The sequence below is a fragment of the Alosa pseudoharengus genome, unplaced genomic scaffold (genome assembly GCF_046254945.1).
Source record: "Alosa pseudoharengus isolate Yale_2024_CS ecotype anadromous, Long Island Sound unplaced genomic scaffold, YU_APseudo_1.1 YU_APseudo_1.1_scf_1, whole genome shotgun sequence".
NCBI classification, from domain to species: domain Eukaryota; kingdom Metazoa; phylum Chordata; class Actinopteri; order Clupeiformes; family Clupeidae; genus Alosa; species Alosa pseudoharengus.
Genome location: NW_027468564.1, coordinates 43,134,538 through 43,157,417, shown reverse-complemented (window position 1 = coordinate 43,157,417; position 22,880 = coordinate 43,134,538). Strand labels below are relative to the sequence as shown.

The window sequence follows — 22,880 nt, the reverse complement described above, 5'->3', positions numbered from 1 at the left end:
ACATGCCCACCAAGTTTTGTGTACCCCGGTCTTTCAGTGTCCCGGGAATCCTTGTTGGTGTACGTCACTAAATGTACACATAAATTATTTTATTGTAAGGCCCCCCATGAACGAAAGTACACAAAACTTGGCATGCATTCGGAGGGTGTCATAATGATCCTACACTTTCAATTTCGTGCAGTTTTGACCATGTCAGCCAGAGATATTGTGATGAAAACACCTAAATTTTTGCTTTTTAATTTTTAACTAGGTGGCGCTATACATGAAATAAGTGGTAATGGGATGGGTTGACATGGCCCCTTGAGATCAACATACAAAAAAAAGGTGGACCTCCTAGGCCCTACGGTTCTCGAGATATTCACAGAAAACTGTCTCTGGCCACCTACAGGCCAGTTGGTGTATAGTAACATAAATGAATTTATTGTGTGGCCCCCCATGAACGGAATTCCACGAAACTTGGCGTGCCTTCAGAGGGTGTCATAATGATCCTACACTTCCAATTTCGTGCAGTTTTGACTATGTTAGGTCACAGATACCTGCGATTACAACACCTCATTTTTACTTTTTTGTGTTTAACTAGGTGGCGCTATACATGAAATGAGTGGTTATGGAATGGGTTGATATGGCCCCTTGAGATCAACTTACAAAAAGAAAATGGTCCTCCTAAACCTTACGGTTCTCGAGATATTCACAGAAAACTGTGTCTGCCCTACCCTCCTTTCGGGGGGTGCAGTCCAGCGGTCCAGCGGGGGGGCTACAGATCAAAACAAAAAACGATGGTTCCATGCTATCCATATGGGGTTACATGCCCACCAAGTTTCGTCTACCCCGGTCTTTCAGTGTCCCGGGACTCATTGACGGAAATTTGGACATGCGAAAAAAAAAAAAAAAAAAAAAAAAAAAATCTGACTAAACCTATATGACCGCCGCTTCGCTGCGCGGCGGTCATAATAATTAAAACACTGGTTGAAACAGGAGCTGGCTGGCCAAAATGACACATTTTTGCAAAACACATTATTTCAATCAATCATTACAAAGTGGAAAACAAAAGACAAAAATTAACTGGTTCACCCTTAATCTGTAGGCAACTGTATGACTGTGCCATTTGGTGATAGTACACACAGGCATTTCTCAAACTCAGTTAGCCATTTTCTCTAAAGCACTTTAAGAAAAAAACATGTACTAATTATTGGGAGTTTATACTTTTATCAAGCATATTTAACTTTGTGAAGTAGTAGTTTGATATAGATAGAATGAGGCCTGTAATATTGTTTTATAAAACAATAAGAGAGTGTCTGTCTGCCCCCATCCCCCCTGCTGAGAAAAGGATTGTGGACAAACTGGCTTTTGCAAGGTGTCTGTTGCAAATGCAATTCCAGCTTGTGTGAAAGGCATCTTTAAGAATGTGTCCTTACTTCTGCACAATAATGCTCTTATCCAAAACAATATATATAAATAGCGTTTTCTATTCAGAAAACTTGGCACCCCGTGTGTGTGTGTGTGTGTGTGTGTGTGTGTGTGTGTGTGTGTGTGTGTGTGTTATCTGTGCCCAAATGTTTTTTTTGGTACATCTCAGATGAAGTAATCTCAGATGAGGCAAATCTCAGATGAAATCTTCAATGAAGTAACATGGGTAAGGTCCAAATAGCCACAAGTGATTGCAGGCACAACAGATAGAACCCCCTTCCTGCTTCCAATCTTTACCAGCCAGTTGGATTAATTAATGGATTAATTCGCCACTGAAATTAACCATTTCATATACTGTCCCTACCGCTTCTATGGAAACTAAAGTCATGATCTTGATACTAGGTGAGTACCAAAACAATGGCTATCTATATGAACAAGGGCAATGTGCCCTAATTAGGCAGTCGTGGCTTACTGGGCAGTCATACTGGTTAGGGCTTCGGGCTTGTAACCAAACAGTTGGAACGGCTGAAGTGCCCTTGAGCAAGGCACCTAAGCGCTCACTGAGTAGTGTGTGCTTCACCTCACTCTGTGTTGAGACCAAATTCCTTGTATACACAAGTATACTTGGCTGAGAAACCTGATTTCCATTTATGTGTTGCATATATTAATTATACAAATAGCTCCCAAGATGGAGAAAGATAGCAAAATAGAAGATTTATTTTGACAAGAGTTTGTTGTGGTTCTGTAGTTTTGTCTGTTTTGTCATGCATTGGATATATCAAATATAATGTTCAAATATGACTGTCACCTCACCTCACTGTCCAAATCCTTTTCCAGAGGTGAATAATTGATTGATGAGCGGCAAGAATACTATGTGCTAATATGTACCCTATTATTGACTGTGAGCGAGAGAGAGAGAGAGAGAGAGTTAGAGAGACTTTATTTTTTTGTTTTGTTCTTCTTTAAATCAAAACTGCACCGTAACGTCAATTCAAAAGTTGATACAACATGTCACACATGTAGCTTTGGCAACAATGACTTCATATATTCATGCCAAAAGAATATAAAGAATAATTGGATTTAGTTTGAGAGAGAGAGAGTGTGTGAGAGAGAGAGAAAGAGAAAGAGAGAGGGAGAGAGAGAGACTTTTGGAAGTTGTCTGTTGCAAGTCCACTTCAGTGACACTTCCTGGAGTTTCTAGATATTTTGAAATGCAACTGTATTGTTGCTAAAGGCCCTTGGTCAGTCAGCTTGACATATGCACACACAATCTCATTATATAAACAGTATATTTCACATGATACAGCTAAGACACACAAACCATTTTAACATTTTTAACGTCTGTATATTTCTAGTATGAGTCATAGTTCTATAATAAACCTTGAACCAGAATTGAGACTTTTTGTACCACCAGAAGAGCGCATGGCAAAAAATCAACACTTTATTGAGTGTAAGATACGAATAAGCTTTGCTTAAGCTTCGCCTTGTGCAACCTTGCGCCGGGTGCAAAATAGAGCCCTGTGTGTACAACCCGATTTCTGAAAAAGTTGGGACTGTAACATTTGAATAAAAAAAGAATACTCTGATTTCCAACTCATGTCAACCCTATATTTAATTAAGAATAGTTCAAAGACAATATACCAACTGTTGAAGGAGAGAAAGTTGACTATTTCATGGAAAATATCAGCACTTTAAATTTGATGCCAGCAACATGTCTCAAAAAAGCACAGTGAGGAGCAATTTGGTCATTTTCATCACTAGTGCATTGAATTATAATTGTGTGTTTGTGTCTGTCTGTCACAGGCCTGTGTTTGATTACTGGATGGGGTGTGAGTGGAAGATGCAAACATGGATTTGTCTTTCGGAATGAAGAATGCGTAGGTAAGGGTGCCAGTGACACAACCTCCTGCAAATAGCGCAATCCAGATTGTGAGAGACAGAGCGAACACATACGTAGCGAGAGAGAATGATGAAGGGGGCATCCTGATTGGTTTCTTTGTGTTATTTTTGCAGACCAATCTCAAAGAGTATAGAAATATGCAGCCATATAACTGGGTATTTCCCATTCAGAATGCAGAATTCAGGCCTATTTCTGTCTAAAGGGTAAAATTCTATTAAAACTACATTAAATCTAACTAGATGTACCGCAGGTCGGTACAAAATATGACCGCCGCCCAGTCCAGCACATTTTTTCCACAAAAATAAATCACGCTGAAAGGCCTATATGATTCTAACTGTCTCACTAAATTGCATTAGCCACACTCAATTCTCACTGGTATCTGCTAGACAACAAGTACCAAAACATGATTAGTTCATAGATTTCACATGTAAAATTCATTTTATACAACCCCACCCCCATCTTGCCTGTTCATAATTCTGAGAAATTCTTGAATTGTGTGCATGTGTGCGTGTACACGTTTATGTTTATGTGTGTGGGTGTGTGTGTATGTGTGTGCGTGCTTGTGTGTTTGCCTGCGTATGTGTGTTTGTGCATGTGCATGCATGCGTACATATGTCTACTGTGTGAGTATGTGTCATACGTATGATTACTGTGAATGTATGTGTGTGCGTGTGTATCTGTTTATGCACATGTGTGCACATGGAATGGGTTAACATGACCCCTGGAGGCAAACATACGGAAAAAATTGGTCATCCTAGGCCCTACGGTTCTCAAGATATTCACAGAAAACTGTGTCTGCCCTACCCTCCTTTCGGGGGGTCCAGTACAGCAGGGGGGCTACAGATCAAAACGAAAAACGACGGTTCCATGCTATCCATGTGGGGTTACATGCCCACCAAGTTTCGTGTACCCCGGTCTTTCAGTGTCCCGGGAATCCTTGTTGGTGTACGGTCACTAAATGTACACATAAATTATTTTATTGTAAGGCCCCCCATGAACGAAAGTTCACAAAACTTGGCATGCATTCGGAGGGTGTCATAATGATCCTACACTTTCAATTTCATGCAGTTTTGACCATGTCAGCCAGAGATATTGTGATGAAAACACCACATTTTTTGCTTTTTAATTTTTAACTAGGTGGCGCTACACATGAAATAAGTGGTAATGGGATGGGTTGACATGCCCCCTTAAGACCAACATACAAAAAAAAGGTGGACCTCCTAGGACCTACGGTTCTCGAGATATTAACAGAAAACTGTCTCTGGCCACCTACAGGCCAGTTGGTGTATAGTAACATAAATTAATTTATTGTGTGGCCCCCCATGAACGGAATTCCACGAAACTTGGCGTGATTTCAGAGGGTGTCATAATGATCCTACACTTCCAATTTCGTGCAGTTTTGACTATGTTAGGTTACAGATACCTGCGATTACAACACCTCATTTTTACTTTTTTGTGTTTAACTAGGTGGCGCTATACATGAAATGAGTGGTTATGGAATGGGTTGATATGGCCCCTTGAGATCAACATACACAAAAATGATCCTCCTAAACCTTACGGTTCTCAAAATATTCACAGAAAACGGTGTCTGCCCTACCCTCCTTTTGGGGGGTGCAGTCCAGCGGGGGGGCTACAGACCAAAACGAAAAACGATGGTTCCATGCTATCCATATGGGGTTACATGCCCACCAAGTTTCGTCTACCCCGGTCTTTCAGTGTCCCGGGAATCCTTGACGGAAATTTGGACATGCAAGAAAAAAAAAAAAAAAAAAAAAACTGACTAAACCTATATGACCGCCGCTTCGCTGCGCAGCGGTCATAATAATGTTTAGCACCACTAATTAGTATAAACAAAAACAAGCCTATACGTTTTAATGGTTGATCCTACTCATGATTTTGACACATTTTATTGGTGTTTTGTGGTACAATATCTGTGTTTTGGTGTTGTCCGCAACCAGAGTTTTTACATGTTGTGCCATATATCAAACATTATTTATCAAAAATGAATTAAAAAAAACCATGCATATGAATTAAATGTTACCTGAACTAATGACCTGCATGCACACATTATGTTTATGCATTTCCTACTTTATTTTGCTAAATGTTTACCTGTCCCATGGTTTAGCCGTTATTACCAGCACACTCTACATAAAGGCACTTTGCTACTGTTTTTTCATCAAATATTTTTTCACCAAATAATTTGGTAGCCGTAGTGACCTAATATCACAGTGGAATACATGGGTGTCAAGCAGAAAGATTGATGCTTTATTTTCCAGAAACATAAGCTTTATCCCTCGTTTTGGGCATGTACACCTATTATGCGTCATTACCATTACGTCATTACGCGTTGTATTTCTGTATTTGTTTATATTCTTGAAATTTTAAAATGAATTTAATAGTTTAAATGGTGTACATTACATGTAGAAAGCTAGCTACACTTGCTTGGTGATCATTTTTGCTTGTCAGGGTAGTTTTTCGGCATAAATGTCATCTCCAACACAGTCATTATTATTACCAAGCACATTTTTGCTTGAAATGTAGTGGTAATGACGACTGTGTTGGTGATGACATTTTTGCAGATACATTTAAAGTACTCTTTTTAAAAGAAAAATGTTTTTTTTGCACAGTCAGTTCAACTTGGGTTTCTAAATTATAAACATTTAATTGCAATAGATTGCGATCAGTGATTTGTCATCACCACAACAAATGTCATTACCAGAACTGCAATGTCATCATCATCACCATGCATATTTTTGCCAATAGATTTTGTATAAATTACAATAAATTACATTAATTGCATATTTTGACAATGTTGGACAGTCTAAATTGCCACTGAATTAAAACAGATATGATATATGCCATTTATTTCAAATAAATTAAATTCCAAGCCAGGGTTGAGTGGTAAAATAAAATAAAAAATAAGATACATAAACAAATGTATTTCATGTTGTAAGTAAAATTCAACAATTCTAATAAGTTCAAGATAAAATAGACTTCATGTCATCTTTAAAATAGATAGATGATGTGATGGTAATGACATTTACCTGAAAAATGACAAAAAATCATAAATTCCCATTTATAATGGTCTCAACCAAGCTCACAAAAGATTATTCCTATCAAAATGACTGATAAATTGATGCATAACAATTAGTCAATTTTTTTATTTTATTTTTCAAAATTTCAGTAACCCAAATTGACCCGAAATCTGAGAAATACCCAACTATGTAATCCCTCTCCGCAGATATTAATGAGTGTGTAGATGGAAGAAACGCATGTAACCACACTCAGACCTGTGAGAACACACCTGGCTCTTTCAAGTGTGTGTGCCTTGATGGTTTTAGGCAGGGACGTGGCGAACTGGCCTGTGAAGGTAAAAAAAACATGTTTATTCACTATAAAAAAACAATATTTCTTTAGATTTATTTTCAACAGACTCTTCCATCCTTTTTACATGACAACAACTAAGACGTGAATGAATGTGGCGAGTCTGATGTTCCTGTCTGTGGTCTTAAGGCCCAGTGCATCAACTCAATAGGCAGCTACAGCTGCGGATGTAATCCAGGATATGTATCAAATACAGAGAAGGTGTTTATAACAGATGACCATTGCCAAGGTAAGTGCAGCCACATAACTAACTCTCTCTCTGTCGCTCTCTCCCTTTCTCTCTCTCTCTCTCTCTCTCTCTCTCTCTCTCTCTCTCTCTATGTTTATGTATGAAACCTGTATTTATGTTCAGTTGTGGGCAGGTGATAGCTGGGAAGGAATATGTGAAAAATCATGAAGATTGGGCACTTCTGGATAAGTTTTTGATTTTTGGCAGGGTGTTAGGTATAGGCCTAAGGTTTTCAAAAATCCATGGATACAAGTTGGGGTGGCCCCCCTAGTGGCAGTTATCCATTAAATCCAAAATGGCCCCCGCCGAAAAGAGAAAAGGTTATATCTCAGCTTCCTTTAGTCTTAAATTGTTGTATAATGTATTTTCTCTACTTTGTTTGATACAAGGAATGCAATTTTGATATGTTCTTCTTATTTTAAGTCCATTTAAATCTAGTATCATAGTCATATTTAGGTCAGGAGTTCCAGGAGTTAGGCCTCTCAGAGCTGTGGATTGGATTTGGATCAGGGAAGGCATATAAAGATATTCCAATCCACCACATCTCAGAAATGCTGGGACCTCAAAAATGTCAAGCACTGCCCCTCTTCCACGCGTTCACATGATGTGACGTCGTATCAGCAATGTATGGAATTGGCAAAAAAAAAGCATGGAATGCGTGGGCAGCTTACCCAGAAGTTACCGGCACCCTCATTCTGATCACCCAAGACCCAACCAGCCTCACACTGGAATCAGTGCACATGCAAGTTCTCAAACGCTGGACTGTACTCATGTATAGTAAGAACTGTGGTGTCGAGTCAGTCAATGAAACCCGGAAGCTTCTTTTCACTCATGGCCTCAAATCCCTGGATTCAATCCCCCCGACCCATCATGCCTTATTCCAGCATGGAAAGTGTGCCCTGCACGCTGCAGCTTTTGTCTGGAAGCAGTCCCTCTCTAGCCTCGTGAGACCATCCTGTTCTCGCGAGTTTCAGATTTTCACTCGCAGGTCAGTCTGGCATCTCTCCGATAAAGAAAATCTGGAGCAGTTCGCCAAATGAACGTCCAATCAACATTGGTTTTGAGGCGGGTTTAGGTGTGACGCAACGAGAAGCTTCAATCTAAACAACATGGCGACTTCCACGGATGAGATGAGCATAGCTATCGCTGAAGTTTTATCCGAATATATATTAGTATTCCTGAGGAAGCTAGGAGTCTCTGCAATGTAGCTGGGAGGAATGAAGGACACAGACATCCTCCACGGCCAATTCAAGTTAGTGTTTGGTAGCACTGAATCTTAGTTACTTAACGAGAAGGAATATGCTTTCTTCAGACGTGTAGCCTACCATGAAAACTTGGTGGGGGATTGTCGTTGATGAGGTTCATGTCACATACAAATAGTAAGTTTAAAAATGTTAACGTTAGCTACTTATCTAACTTGTATGTTAAAAGATGGCATTAGAAGAACGCTTCGTTTATCTGATTGGTTGATTTGGGCTGACCAACATAGGTGGTGATAGACAGATGGTTTATCCAATCAGCTAACCAGTATTTTCGCCCCTTTCCCAAACATTCTCCAACGGAAAGTTCCCAGATGGATATGCGGAGCAAATGCGAAGCAATCCATCTGGCGGAGTCAGGTTGATGGGTCTGACGGAGTCCTCTCCAAAACTCCAGAGATTCCAGACCCCAGTGAGTGGGGTTGGGAATGGAATGACAGAACCAAAGTCTGGGTGCCATATTGGACAGATCTGGAAAATGCCAGCAAGGGATGCTCACTCCTCCTCAACTGTGGCTGTGTGGTTGCCTGTATGGCCAACTGTAAGTGCCACTGAGCTGGACTTTGCTGTACCACATTGTGCAAGTGTGAGGGAGGCTGTAATGATGAAGAGTGAAACCAAAAATCTTTGAATAATACATGATGTTTAAATATGAATTGTGTTTTTGTGTTATTTGACTAAAATGTAATATTGATCCTTAGCATGGTGAAAAGCCTAATATAACTTTTCATTATGGCATAGTTCTGAAGTTGTGTTCATTTAAGGCCTCAACAATGGTGCTTTTGGTCACAACATGTGATTTTTGACACTATAGTGATAGTGACCTGTCCAATCAACAAAGAAAAGCATACCTTGGAGGTAAAAATATGGGTCTAGGGACCTGAGTATTTCAATGTGACTTTTTCAGAGATATTGACAGTTTATGAGCTAAATATGACTATAATACTACATGGAAATTGACTTAAAATAAGAAGAACATATCAAAATTGGATTCCTTGTATCAAACAAAGTAGAGAAAATACATTATACAACAATTTAAGACTAAAGGAAGCTGATATATAACCTTTTCTCTTTTCGGCGGGGGCCATTTTGGATTTTATGGATAACTGCCACTAGGGGGGCCACCCTAACTTGTATCCATGGATTTTTGAAAACCTTAGGCCTATACCTAACACCCTGCCAAAAATCCAAAAAGTATCCAGAAGTGCCCAATTTTCATGAATTGCATCCTAGCTATGAGGCCACGTCCATTTTTGTTTTATTGAGGCAGGAAAAGTTGGCAACTGTAGACCTGTTTTGAAAAATATAGGCTCTCAAAAATTAGGAAAGAGTTTTTTTTCTGACTTCTTTATAGTCAAAATCATGGATTCCACTAGCCTGATGTAGCCAGACTCCTGTAGTAGGATGTAGCCTGATGTAGCATGATTGGGATGTGATTATGGGACATGTTTCAACCGATACAGGAGGAAATATGCCTCTGCACACAATTAACCAATCAGAGCAACAAAATAGCCTATGTACCGTAAATCCTGTAGAACAGGAAAAACATCCTTCTTCAACAAATGCCTTAATCGCTGTTTTCTGATCGTTTTTTGCATTTATGTTACAGATGCGATAGCTACATTTAAAAATTTAGCTTCTCTGTCAAAAGCCTTTTTGTTTTTTGAACAAAATCAACTGAAGCACAATCAGATGACTAGGTACTGTTGCTCACCTGTTCAACATCATATAAGCCCACACAGATGATTTGATTGATGTGTCCAGTTTTCATACAGAAAGAGAGGCCAGACCAATTTCCTGACCTTAAGGACTGCACATGTGTAGGTGTAGAATGAAACCAAAATTGGGTGATTTTTAAAAATGTTTTGACATTTGACTCCAGACCTGTTGAACAAAAAAAAAACAGAAAAGCAAAGCTCTGTAGGAGAAAAGCAAAGCTAATTTCTGTTGGCTTTTTTTGTTCTAGACTGAAGTAGGGTGATAATGAACCTGTTGTAAAAAAATGTACTCTCTCTCTCTCTCTCTCTCTCTCTCTCTCTGCTCTGTTCCTCCCTGCAGATATAGATGAGTGTAGGGATGGAAGTCATATATGTGCGCCCAGTCTGACCTGTGAGAACACACCTGGCTCTTACAACTGTGTCTGCAGTGACGGGTTTAGACAGAGATTTTTGTATGAATTTGGATATGGACTGGTCTGTGAAGGTAAAAAAACATCATCTCTGTGAAGGTAAAAATCAACATCTCTCTCTCTGTCTCTCTCTCTCCTCCTTTCTCTGTTGTGATTGATATACAGTATTTTGTGTAGACTATTCAGAGCTCTACCAGGTATACTATCATGCTAATCAAGAGCGCTAATAATGGGTTCAGTCAAGTCCAAATTAAAAACAAGAGGGAGAATCTTCTTCAGTCAGATCCAAACCAAAAAGAAGAGGGAGAGTCTCCACATGAGGATTTCTGCTGTATGATTGAGCAATTAGGCTGCTGACTACCTGGGCCTACAACACATACCTTGAAAGACCCTAATGGAAGAGGATAAGATACAAGAGCTCAGGAAAAAACTCATTCCTGGGGCTGAGGTGCTGCAGAATGGAAGCTAAAAAGCCAATACTTTTTGTCAAATGCAAGTGAATTTCTACCTACTGTATGTCTTCTCTCTCTCTCTCTCTCTCTCTCTCTCTCTCTCTCTCTCTCTATCTCTCTCTCTCTCTCTCTGTGTTCTGTTGCAGATGTGGATGAGTGTATGGCGATTCTTCCTGTGTGTGGCACACATGGCAACTGCACAAACACCCCAGGCAGCTACACCTGCACCTGTCCTGAGGGCTTCAGGAACCCCAATAATAACAGCACCAAAGCCCGTTGCGAAGGTGAGACTGTGACTTAGGGGAAGGGGAGCTAAGCCAACTCTGGGTTAGTACATATATTTGACTACGTTCACAAATACATCAGTTCCAGCTTTGGTGACAGGTGGCCTATATCAAAGTCCTTTTAGGCAAGTCCCTCCACTCAGCGGCCATATTGCAACAGTTTTTGGGCACTTATCGGGCATCTATTTCGGCAGAAATGCGCGTGCGCAAGGCTTCACGACACCAATCTAGCTCCAGCTGCGAGATCACAACACATGATTGGCACGATGTCTTCACAACACACCACATGATTGGCTCAATGTATTCACAACACAACACATGATTGGCTCAATGTATTCACATGTCGACGTTTTGCCGCGGAAGGGGTGTGATATGTGTAGACAACTGCCATATTGGCGTTACAAACTCTTCTTCTTGTTCTTCTTGTTCTTGTTTTTGTTCTTGTTCTTGTTCTTCTTGTTCTTCTTCTTCTTCTTCTTCTTCTTCTTCTTCACTCACTGCACTGAAAAGTTTAATTTCATTATAAATTATACACATCATGGCTACAAATAGGAACATATACCCCATTTTATCAGGATGGTACCAGCAGTTCTCTCACAGTTCTTGTACCAACATTTTTAAATATGCAACAAATGGATAAGTGGACATTTGTCATGTTTGAAATCATGTGACTTTGAGGAATATGGCAAAATCCTTGTTGACTACTAGCCTAACTACTTTGTAATAACTTTGGCTGTTAGTTTTTTGTATCTTTTGTATCATCTTCAAATTAATTTGAATAGTTTACAGGAAGGACAGATGTATGTAATATCTGAAATGATAAAGTGCTGACTTCTATAAACACTATTTGCCTCCCAAATTATACAAAGCCAACAAGACTTGACTGCAGACACAAACAGGGAAATCCACTGGATGTACTCAATTGTTTATTTAGTTATACTGTATTTTCCAACTTTTTACTAAATATGAAATATTTGTCTACATTGTTTAACAAAATGCATAATTACAAACACTCTCTCTCTCTCTCTAAACTCACCACTAGTCACTGTCCTTGTTACAGTAAGCGCTTTCAGACATACGTGTAAGACCGGAGGTTCTGCCGATGTTAAACGGTGGGGCCGTATATCTGAACGACATAACCGGTCATATGGAAGTCCGAATTCACCCGGTGTTTATACTACCCCCGACCTAGTATTTCCTCCGGACATTATGTAAATGTGCTGTGTCTGAACGAGGAGTAGAACATTCGGTTAAAATCACACCTAGTGAGAGGGCGTGTTGGTGACGTTTCTTTCATGCGTCCATGTGGTTAGATCTGACTTAAATGCCAGTGTTATGATGGAGTGGCATAGTGCTGTCCAGAAAATCTCCAACCTGGAAAGATGCAGACATCACGGAGCTACTGTCCATGAGGGCATACAACATTTTGATAGAACACCTGAAGGGAACGTTAGAGACACGTTAGGCTACAACTGCATGGCAAGGAGAAACGAATTCAGAAGACTGAATCATCATAAGCAGAAGGCGCTGAAAAGGCAGTAGCCTATAGCGACGTCGTTGATGACAATAACAGGAGTATTTAATAAATTGTTAGCCAACACGGTTTTCTGTTCATTGATAGCCTTCATGACCTGCTGAGCTCGCTGATATTTGCTGAGCATATGCCTAGAGAAAATGAAAACGAAGAAAACCCAACTTTGTTCCAAGCTCCTTACGTAAATGCTACACATGGGGAGAGGATGCTTTTGGAAAAAATAAACCATGAAAAAACGAACAACTTCACTGTTATTAATGTTAGTATTTTGTTTGTTGCTTAAAAACGTTGTATGATCTTGAAGTCTTGAGTTAGCCTACTGAATTGGCTGGTAGCCTACCATAAAGTTTGTGCATGCTCTCTCTCTCCAACGCAAACCAGATTTGGGGTTCTATAGCCTAGCTAATTCTGGTAGCTACATAACGTTGAAAACAGATAAATGTGTTTATTTGAAGCACACATACAAATACTGTAGGCTAGGTCAATTTCAAGTGCCCACTTACGTGACTAGCCTACTTCAAGTATTAGCCTTTGCACAATAGATTTCTTCTTCTTTAGCCTACATAATGATAGGCTATATTTTGTAAACAAGAAGCAGCTGTGACAGGCAACGGCCGCATATAATCTGCGTCATGTCTCAGCATCTTGTGAACTCTACAAGCCCCCACCCCTCACTCGACAACCACACGGAGATTCTGTAATGTGCGTGTATGTCGTTCACACATACGTCCGTGTAAGGTCAGTATTAGGTCCGCAGTTTAGCATCATATCTGAATCATCCGAAGGGTAGGACCTCCGTTTGACAAACCTCCTCATATACTCCGGAGGTTATATCTGAAAGCGCTTTATGGTTGCTGAGGAAATGTCACGTTTCTCGTCAATGCAATGAAAAAACAGGGATGGTATGGAGCTCTTGCAAAATGTTACACTATTCCAAGAAAAAAAAGTTGATTCTAAAACGAATACTTATCTATAGATATTCAGTCTCAGTACACATACTTTAAAAAATATACATATGCAATTACATGACTTCATTGACAGCAAAATGATATGAAGCATGTGTACCATTGATGATATGAAGCGTGTGTACCACTTACATGTTTAAATGATTCTTCCTTGAATGCTTTTCCACAGACTGAACAATTATGATTAGAATTGAAACAGCAATGAAATAAATACTACTAGTTAAAGAAAGCCCTACATAACAGAAAAATATAGCAATACAAAGCAAGGGCGTGATTTATGTTAGGGACGGTACTGACATGTCCCTACCACTTTTCCAAATACCTAAATCTGGCCCCTCCACTATTTTTATATTTATTGAATATGTATTTTAAATTGCAGTCTGATCATGGCATGCATTTTGGTTCCAAATTCACTTGAAAACAACTGTTGTTTTCGGTTGAGTGACTCACATATATTTACATGTTTACATATATTTATTTATATACATTGTTAAGCCATACAGCAACCCATCATCATGATTCTTATAGTGTCAGATTCCAGACAACCCAATTTCTATTGGTATGCATCCTGGTGACATGGATGCAAAAACATGAAAACATTCATGTAATCAACATACAAACACCTTTAAAATACAACAGTCATGTTTCTAGATTTGATCTCTCATAAGTTTTCACTTGACATCTACGTTGTTCTTTTGTTTCTCTGATGCAATATTACCCTTTTGAGTTTCATTTCTCCTTCTCTCTCTCTATCTTTCAGAATGGGTCAATGTATTGCAACAGAAATGCAAGGTACTGTATGGTCGAAAATGGACATGGTATTTATTGCAAAAGTTAACATGAATAGTGCAATCAACCAAGCCAGTTAAACTAACATCTTTACGATGTCCTTGACAATTTTGCTTTGAGACACTCTGATAAACAGTGAGAGGGGTCAAGTGTTCGGGTCAGGGGTCAACAAACCTTGCTGAGTTGAGTTTGCTGTGAAACTGTACGCCCCCACACGACACCCCTCTTTCCTCTCTAGCGACCTTTGATTTGACCTTTGACCTTTGTGTTACAGAAGGCTGATAATGTCTGTAAGCTGAAAACCCTGCAGGATCTGACGAGAAACTTGACAGCGTCTTCCAGAGTGTCACCTCCTGTGAGTTCAACTAACGGACGATGCACTGTCAGAATGTCCCAGACGTCTCAGTTCACTCAAATCTCATGCAAACATTATAGAGCAGCTGATCTATGCACCACTCTATCTGCAGCATCTGCAGTGCATTAGTGTAGTGGCTAAGGAGCTGGGTTAGCATGCAGTAGCCTGAAAAGCTGTGGGTTCAATTCCCGGCTCCCACCGTTGTGCCTTTGAGCAAGGCATTTAACCCCAAGTTACTGAAGGAAACACCAGTTCATGCAGCCTGGAGATTCCGACACAATTGGATATCACTACGACCGTCATCTGTTTAGCTCGCCTCTGGCCCGCCTATATCAGATACACCGATGTGATTGGTGCCCCACAATACAAGGGGCATAAGTAATGATCAAGGGGGCAGGAGAATTCCCGGAAGTTGAAACACCCATGGAGGCTGTGGTTATCAACTCTTCGCTAAACTCATGGAATGCCCATTCATTTAGGTTTTTTTTTTTTTTAAATCCCATATCATATAACTTCATTTAACATATGTACTATAGGACACTGACTGTATCTGCTTCCTATTATCTTAATTCAGTTATCAAGATGTAGGCCTACATCCCCAACCGCCCACTGCAGACTTTTGCGGACTTTAACTATTGTATTGTTGTTATTTGTATGTCGCTTTGGACAAAAGTGTCTGCAAATTACCATAACCATGAAAGGGCCTAGGTGACCTAGGTGACAAAATGTTAACTAACTCTCTACGTTAAGTGGGTCAAGCTGAATTAATGTTTGACGAATTTAAAACACGAAATAACATTGCTTTGCATGCACTGTAATAAATATAAATGTGAAAGTGTAGAACATATATGCCCAGCGAGTTAAAGAAACATCCTCTTTGTCAAGTATAGTTTCTTATCAACTTGCCTCAATTTTGCATTGTGTCTTTTTTAATGGGTTGCACGGTCAGGGTCTGACCTTCTATGAGCCTGGTCTGCATGAATCCCTGCGAATGTGTGTGTGTGTGTGTGCGTGTGTGTGTGCGTGTGTGTGTGTGTGTGTGCGTGCCTGCGTGCGTGCGTGCGTGTGTGTGTGTGTGTGCGTGTGTGCAGGTTTTGTTCCGATCATTGGACGTGTTGCTGGAAGCTCCACCGGTGGGTCAGGAGGATGTTGTGCTCCAGCTTATTGAGAAGCTGGTGCAGAACGTGCAGACCTCCTCTGTCACCACGGAACACACGGAACATCTCACATACAACAGTACAGGTGTGTGGACATCAAATACAATGAGTTCAGCTCTAACCTGTCATCTCGGTTAGTTTCAGATCAACTATCAACAAAACTACTAGATGCTATAGATCAACTTATTTCAAGTACCCAGGCACAAAATGTGTGTGTGTGTGTGTGTGTGTGTGTGTGTGTGTGTGCGTGTGTGTGTTTCTCTTTTGTTTCTCTTACCTAGAGGTGGACATCATGCATTTAGGACCAAATACTTCCTTAACTGGGTCCTTGCAGCTGAAGACTGTTGACATAGTTCTTGAAATTGATCTTCTGGCGATCGCACAAAACAATAATGGTACGACTATACACAGAGCACAGTGTCTGTGACAAACTTATGATTTATATTTCAAACAGAAGAATATGGCATAAACAAAGACCCTTTTCTGCCTCAAGATGTTTAAGGAATCCAATTTATGAACTCTATGTGTCGATGGATGTATCTGTCAGTGTCCTTTTACCTTATTTGTTAGAGTTGTTAAATATGTATTAAAGTCCTTCTTTCTTTTATAAGGTTCAGCATCAGTGGTCCTCTTAACTTCCAACCACATGCACATTGTCTTCAACAACAGCCATTTCCGTGCAAGAAATGCTGAACGTACATACATGGGTGGCAAAGTGGTGTTAGTCATCTTGCCCCAAGTAATGGTCAAGAGGCTGTCCAAGCCAATCATCCTGACCTTGCAACACTTTAACGTAAGGTCTAACTTTGCTTTACTTTGTGTGGAGTTTTATTAACAGACATTATTTGATAGCACATTGATTTATGTTAAAGACACAAGTTGTCTCTTAGTGAAGTTGTTGGGAGATACATTTGTCCTACTCAGACAAAGCTGCCACAACAACTTCAGCACTACACTCACACCATTAGCACTTACATAACATAGAGGCTCTTGAAGACCCAACTATTCCAAGAGTACCTCTTCTCTCAACACATAAAGAGTTCAGATGCAAAACCCTCTAAATCCGTTTGAGCACTTTTTTTTTAAATGAGCATTTATTTTGTATCAGGCTCCTATAGGTTTTTGCCTACAAATTAATATTTCAGACCAGGGAGAGAGTGTTATTGACCGGGTTTTGATGCAAAATTGTTTGATTAACATATTATGTGTGGAGAGCATTCATGCATGCCCAATACACCTAACATGCACCTACCTAACATGTACCTTTCTTCTACCTTCTCCTTCAACCACCATCCCTTTTGAATACATGTTGAGGGCTTAAACATCTGCACTCTCATCCTCTGGAAGTCTTGTAGTGTTTGTAAAGTAGTATTTATTGTTTCTGTAAGGTCCACTTTGCAATGTAGCTTGGATTTTAATCCTCATGTTGTAAGTCACGTGTACGTCTACCAAATAAATTTACTCTGTTTATACACATATACACATGAATCTTGATTTCTGAATAATGAATCCTGAAACCTCTTTACACTGCTTCTGTGCTAGGTCTCAGACCCAGCGGATGAGCCTGCTTGTGTGTACTGGAGTGAGGGTGCTTGGGTCACGGACGGCTGTTCTGCCAGCCAGTCCAACTCCACACACACGGTGTGCTCCTGTAGCCACCTGTCCACCTTTGCACTGATCATGCAGACAAACCCGAACACTGAGGTCTGGACAACAACTTCAATGTCAAGTTATTATTATTATTATTATTAGTATTATTATTATTATTATTATCATTATTTTTGTTGTTATTTGTGTTGTTGTTGTTATGAGAGACCAGCATCGAGAGAGCAGCCTTTTTATTTTTTGTTGTAGTTGTTGTTGTTATCCCTGCTATTTTATAATTCTTATTATTATGTCATTATTTGTATGATCGATTTAATATTTCACTTTTGTGATTTGTTTTCAGAGCGATCCCGTTGTAGAGGCGCTGAGTGCATTTTTTGTGCTGGTCGGCCTCGTCTTCCTGACCCTAGCCGTGTTGACCTTTGCCCTCTGCCGGAGCAACTCCCGAGTGTCCAACATGGCGCGGCTCAACCTCTCTGTGTGCCTGCTGCTGGCTCACGGCCTCTTCCTCCTCACTCAGACGGCCCTTCGCCTCATCCAGCCACACAGGGTGCTCACATATATTTCTCAGTATATCTTTCATATATTTCCCTCGCATATATTTCTCAGCAAATCTTTCATATATTTCCCCTACATACCTTCCTGTGTTGCTATGTGTAGTGGTAGTAGTAGTAGTAGTAGTAGTAGGAGGAGGAGGAGGAGGAGGAGGAGGAGAAGGTGGAGTATTGGTTATGGTAGGTAGGTTGATAGGTCGGTAGGTAGGTACTCTGATACAGTACTCAGAGGAAAGGACCATTCAAAAGAAGATATTTTCTTTGACTAGTATGTGAGCTCAATTCAAGATCAATGTAGAATTTTGACCATTGTCAAAATGCCATTGTCATATTTATTTTTCTACTACTTACAAATAGCCCCCAAAGTTCAACCTTAAAGGTTATACAGGTGGTGTGGATGCTATATCGAAACATAGATACTTTACTGATTCCAAAGTAGATTTAGGTCATGAATAATATAGCCTTTACTGATTCCAAAGTAGATTTAGGTCAACATGAATAGTATTTCCTTTACTGATACCAAAGTAGCTTCAGGTAATAAATAGTGTTACCTGTCTATGGGATGCATTAGGTTGATTTGGTTTGGACACTAGCAGCAGTCTGTCTGTCCTGCAGGTCCTGTGCAAGCTGCTGGCCGGCGCGCTCCATTTCCTTTTCCTGTGTTGTTTCGTGTGGATGTCTGCCGAGGCCGTGCTGCTCTTCTTGTCTGTCCGCAAGCTGCGGCAGATCAAGGCCAAGGATCGCACTGGCCCGCACTGGCGATACAAGCTTCTGATTGGCTATGGGATCCCACTGGTCATCGTGAGTGTGTCTGCGATGGCTATGCCTGACGGACATGGAAGTGAGAAGTGAGTAGGGAGGGAGTGTGAGGGGTTTTAAAGATATGTTTCGAAGAGTGGGTGTGCACATCCAAAGTAAAGTTTTTAAAGGTACCACAAGTAGTTTTGTTGATAAAAACAAAAAACAAGATGCTTTTGGACTGACGATGATGCAACTGCAAAGACACAATAAACAAATAGGGTTTCCGTATATTAGCCAATTTGCATATGTTGTTTCAGCCCATTTTTGTATTTCTGTACATGTTCAGGCAACATATTTATATCCAATGGGCTGGTCTGTTTTTAGCCCAAGTTTTCAAATATTTTTTTTCACAGGTGCTGGCTGGTGACAGAGAAAGGATTCAACTGGAGTTTTCTTGGTCCTGTCTGCTTAATCCTCACTGTGCGTAACAAATTATGATATTGTGTTATTAAAAAGGATGAGAGAGAGAGAGAGAGAGAGAGAGAGAGAGAGAGAGAGAGAGAGAGAGAGAGAGAGAGAGATAAAGAATTGTGCTGTTGCGTGGGTATAGATTTGCCTTTGTTTCTTTATTTTAAGGGAAATATCATATTCTTCATCATGATCTTCATCACCATCCATACTACTCTGAGGGCAAACTGCAGTGAAGCCTCTAAGGTCAAATACACCAGGTATGAGAACAGAACTATCACATCCTCCCTCAAGCAAGCACACCTTCACAGACAGACAGACAGACAGACAGACAGACAGAGTTTGATGGTCATTTCATTGCAGACTCCTCCTGATCAAAATCATGGCCCAGTGTGTGATCCTCGGCTGCCCCTGGATATTTCTGATGGCGTCAGAGAAGAGTAGAGTGCTGGAGCTCCTCTTCGTCTTCCTCACCTCCCAGCAAGGAACCGTCATCTTCCTCATCCACTGTCTACTCAACAACGAGGTCAGTCAGTGCCACAGTCCCTCTCTGTCTTCTCTCTGTCATACCTCCTTCCTCTCCTCTTCTCTCCTCTTCCCTCCTCTACCTCCTTCCTCTCCTCTTCCCTCTCTTCTCTCCTCTACCTCCTTCCTCTCCTTTTCCCTCTCTTTCTCTCCTTTTCCCTCTTTCCCTCTCTTCTCTCCTCTTCCCTCCTTTACCTCCTTCCTCTCCTTCCTCTCCTGGGGAACTTGGCGCACCAGGTCAAACCAAAAGTAACAAGCCTCGGTGTCATCTTAAATGCAGAGTTAAGTTTTAAGCCCCATATCAGTAAAGTTACTCAAACAGCCTATTTCCACTTGAGAAACATTGCCAAAGTGCGGCCCTTTTTAACTCAACAAGATGCAGAAAAACTAATTCACGCCTTTATCACTAGCAGGTTAGACTACTGCAATGCACTTTTCACTGGTCTTCCCAAAAAACATCTAAAGAAATATACAGAACTCTGCGGCTAGACTTTTAACTAAGACTAAGAAGAGAGAACACATCACCCCTGTGTTGGCTGAACTGCACTGGCTCCCTATTTCCTATAGAATTGATTTTAAGGTTATGTTAATTACTTACAAAGCTCTGAATGGCATAGCACCTTCATATATCTCTGAGCTTTTAATATCTTATCAACCACAAAGGAAACTTAGATCATCCAATTCTAATCTTTTAATCGTACCCAAAGTGCTCCACAAACAAAGTGGAGAAGCTGCTTTTATCCATTATGCCCCCAAACTATGGAACACCCTGCCTCTGTACATCAAGCAGTCGAGTTCAGTAAATATTTTTAAAAAAGATCTGAAAACATACCTGTACAGGAAAGCTTTTAGTTAACTCGTCTTATCCTGTAGACTACTTTTTCAGATTATTCTACATCTGCTGCTATTGGAGGACGCAGCCAGCCAGAAGCAGATGGGCTCCCCCTATTAAGTCAGGTTCTGCTCAAGGTTTCTTCCTGGAATATGGGAGTTTTTCCTTGCCACAGTTGCCATATGGCGTGCTTGTGGGGGGTAAGAGGGTTAAGGCTGCCAGTCTTATGACATGTCATTTTCTATATTTTTGATATGTTGCTGAGTGGATCATAAACGGCCCCAGCAATGAAGAAATGTGATTGATAATGACTGACTGACTATTATTGTTTTACATGCTTCAAATGTAAAGCACTTTGAGCAGCATTCTGTGTATGAAAGGTGCTATACAAATAAAGCTTATTATTATTATTATTATTATTATTTTCCCTCTCTTCTCTCCTCTTCCCTCCTTTACCTCCTTCCTCTCCTCTTCCCTCTCTTCCCTCCTTTACCTCTTCTCTCCTTCCTCTACCTCCTCTTCTACCACTTCTCCTCTTACCACTTTGACTACTTCAAATGTAGGCACTCCTCTATCCTCTAGTACTAGTAAAATGCAGTGGTAATTCCTAGCTTTAGTCCCATCTGCACTGTAGCTTTAAATGTTATTCTGTTTGTTGTAGCTGTAGCTCTGTAGTTGAAATGTTATGCACTTTGGATAAAGAAAATAAATGTAAATGTAAAATGAATGGGCTTCCGTCCACTGTCTTATGCAGTGGACAGTGTGGATAGGGGAGATTATCTTTATGTTTTAGATCATCCACTCTTTATGTAACCCTTAAAATACATTATGGTATCATGTCTGATATAGATATTTACAGTTAGGTGCACACAATTTACAGTAAAAAGCATAGGGGTTTGCACACCGGATTCTGCTTCCAAATAGATTTAATAGTTTACCACCTCATGTGTGGTGTTTCAAGGCCAAGCACTTTATCTGCCATGACGTCCCGACTTTTTCTGATTTGGGGTTGTATCACATGGCTCAGACGAGGCAGGCCTTCGTCTTTTCACCTGTTTCACACCATGTCCGTGCTTGTGTCATTCGGGATTGTCCGCAGGTGCGCAAGCAGTACGCCACCTGGTGGAAGAAATGTGGCCTGAGCAGCAAGCTCCCAGGGACCTCGGCCTCTGGCCACCTCACAACAACTCGGTACTGCAGCGACTCACAGACTGGTGAGACCTCTCTGCACACTGCCCAGCAGACTGATGCCGACAAAGAGAAAAGTGGATGAGGAAGCCACTCAATTGGTTACAATAAACAATTAGTTAATTGTAGGACAGAAGTTAAATAGGTGAAATTCACAGTACTCGGCTAAATTTTCCATACCTCTCAGAGCTTTCTATTCTTTGTGTGTTCTAAAAAAAAGCATTATTTGTATAACGGCTCTGGATCTGTAAATGGAAAGCAATCATTGTGACATGGACCGAGCTATGAGTACTTCTATGAGTAAAGTTTTCTATTAAAATTGTCATGGTCTGTCTTTTTTGTCATATACATTATTATGTTGTTGTTTAAAACACACACACACACACACACACACACACACACACACACACACACACACACACACACACACACACACACACACACACACAGTAACACAAACCGACAGGAAAAAGCACAACACAACACAACACAACACAACAACGATAAAACACGGAAGCTTGCTTCATCTTTGCTCCCCACTAGAGTACAAGATGGTATTGTAATTTGGTCTATCTATCGGTGAGTATGTGTATGACCCTATTTGGATTTCAGAGGACCCCACGTGGGGTCCTGATCCCAAGTTTGGGAAATTATGCTTTATGGTAATGTGAATTATAAAAGCCCCACTTGCATTCAATATCAATGGCAATGGCTACATTGTGCAATGTCTTGAGTTGATTATTAACAATAACAAAAGAAATTCCCTTCAAAAATGTGTGCTCATTCATGTGTAACTGCTTCTGCCAATAAATCATAGTATAGATAGCAACAGTCCCACCCACAGCTGATTCTGGAAGCAAGAATTCAATACAATTTAAGAAGTGCAAAAGAAGACTTACATACCAAAGTGCAGGTTGAGTACAGTATTCTGTAAACTGTAAACTCAAAATGTTGAGAATAAAGTTGAAATATCATGTCAACTTTAATCTTGGCATTTCGTCTTTATTCTCAACATTCAAAACTAGTTAGTAGGCTATAAGTAGCCGACAATTTCACGAAATCTTCTAGACTACACAAGGCATTTTATTGAGTCGTCGGCCAACTGATTGAGTCCGAGACTGACT

General features: G+C 40.4%; 1 protein-coding gene across 3 annotated transcripts; it reads left to right on the top strand.

Moving 5' to 3' along the window:
• The first annotated feature begins 1,679 nt into the window (after positions 1-1,679).
• Positions 1,680-22,075, top strand: LOC143099168 (adhesion G protein-coupled receptor E3-like). 3 transcript variants are annotated; one of them, XM_076262267.1, is made up of 18 exons: positions 1,680-1,809; positions 3,211-3,288; positions 6,549-6,677; positions 6,774-6,920; positions 10,238-10,381; positions 10,906-11,043; positions 14,303-14,334; positions 14,606-14,686; positions 15,778-15,928; positions 16,125-16,238; positions 16,455-16,636; positions 17,386-17,547; positions 17,792-17,998; positions 18,618-18,850; positions 19,157-19,223; positions 19,380-19,471; positions 19,575-19,737; positions 21,668-22,075. In XM_076262267.1, the coding sequence occupies exons 1-18, from the start codon at positions 1,779-1,781 to the stop codon at positions 21,839-21,841; spliced, it is 2,325 nt and encodes a 774-aa protein (XP_076118382.1). In that variant the 5' UTR covers positions 1,680-1,778; the 3' UTR covers positions 21,842-22,075. The 3 variants fall into 3 exon arrangements, with proteins under 3 accessions (XP_076118382.1, XP_076118456.1, XP_076118506.1); XM_076262341.1 differs by lacking the exons at positions 1,680-1,809; positions 3,211-3,288 and having other exon boundaries at positions 6,552-6,677; positions 6,821-6,920; XM_076262391.1 differs by lacking the exons at positions 1,680-1,809; positions 3,211-3,288; positions 6,549-6,677; positions 6,774-6,920 and having other exon boundaries at positions 10,249-10,406.
• Positions 22,076-22,880: the final 805 nt, after the last annotated feature.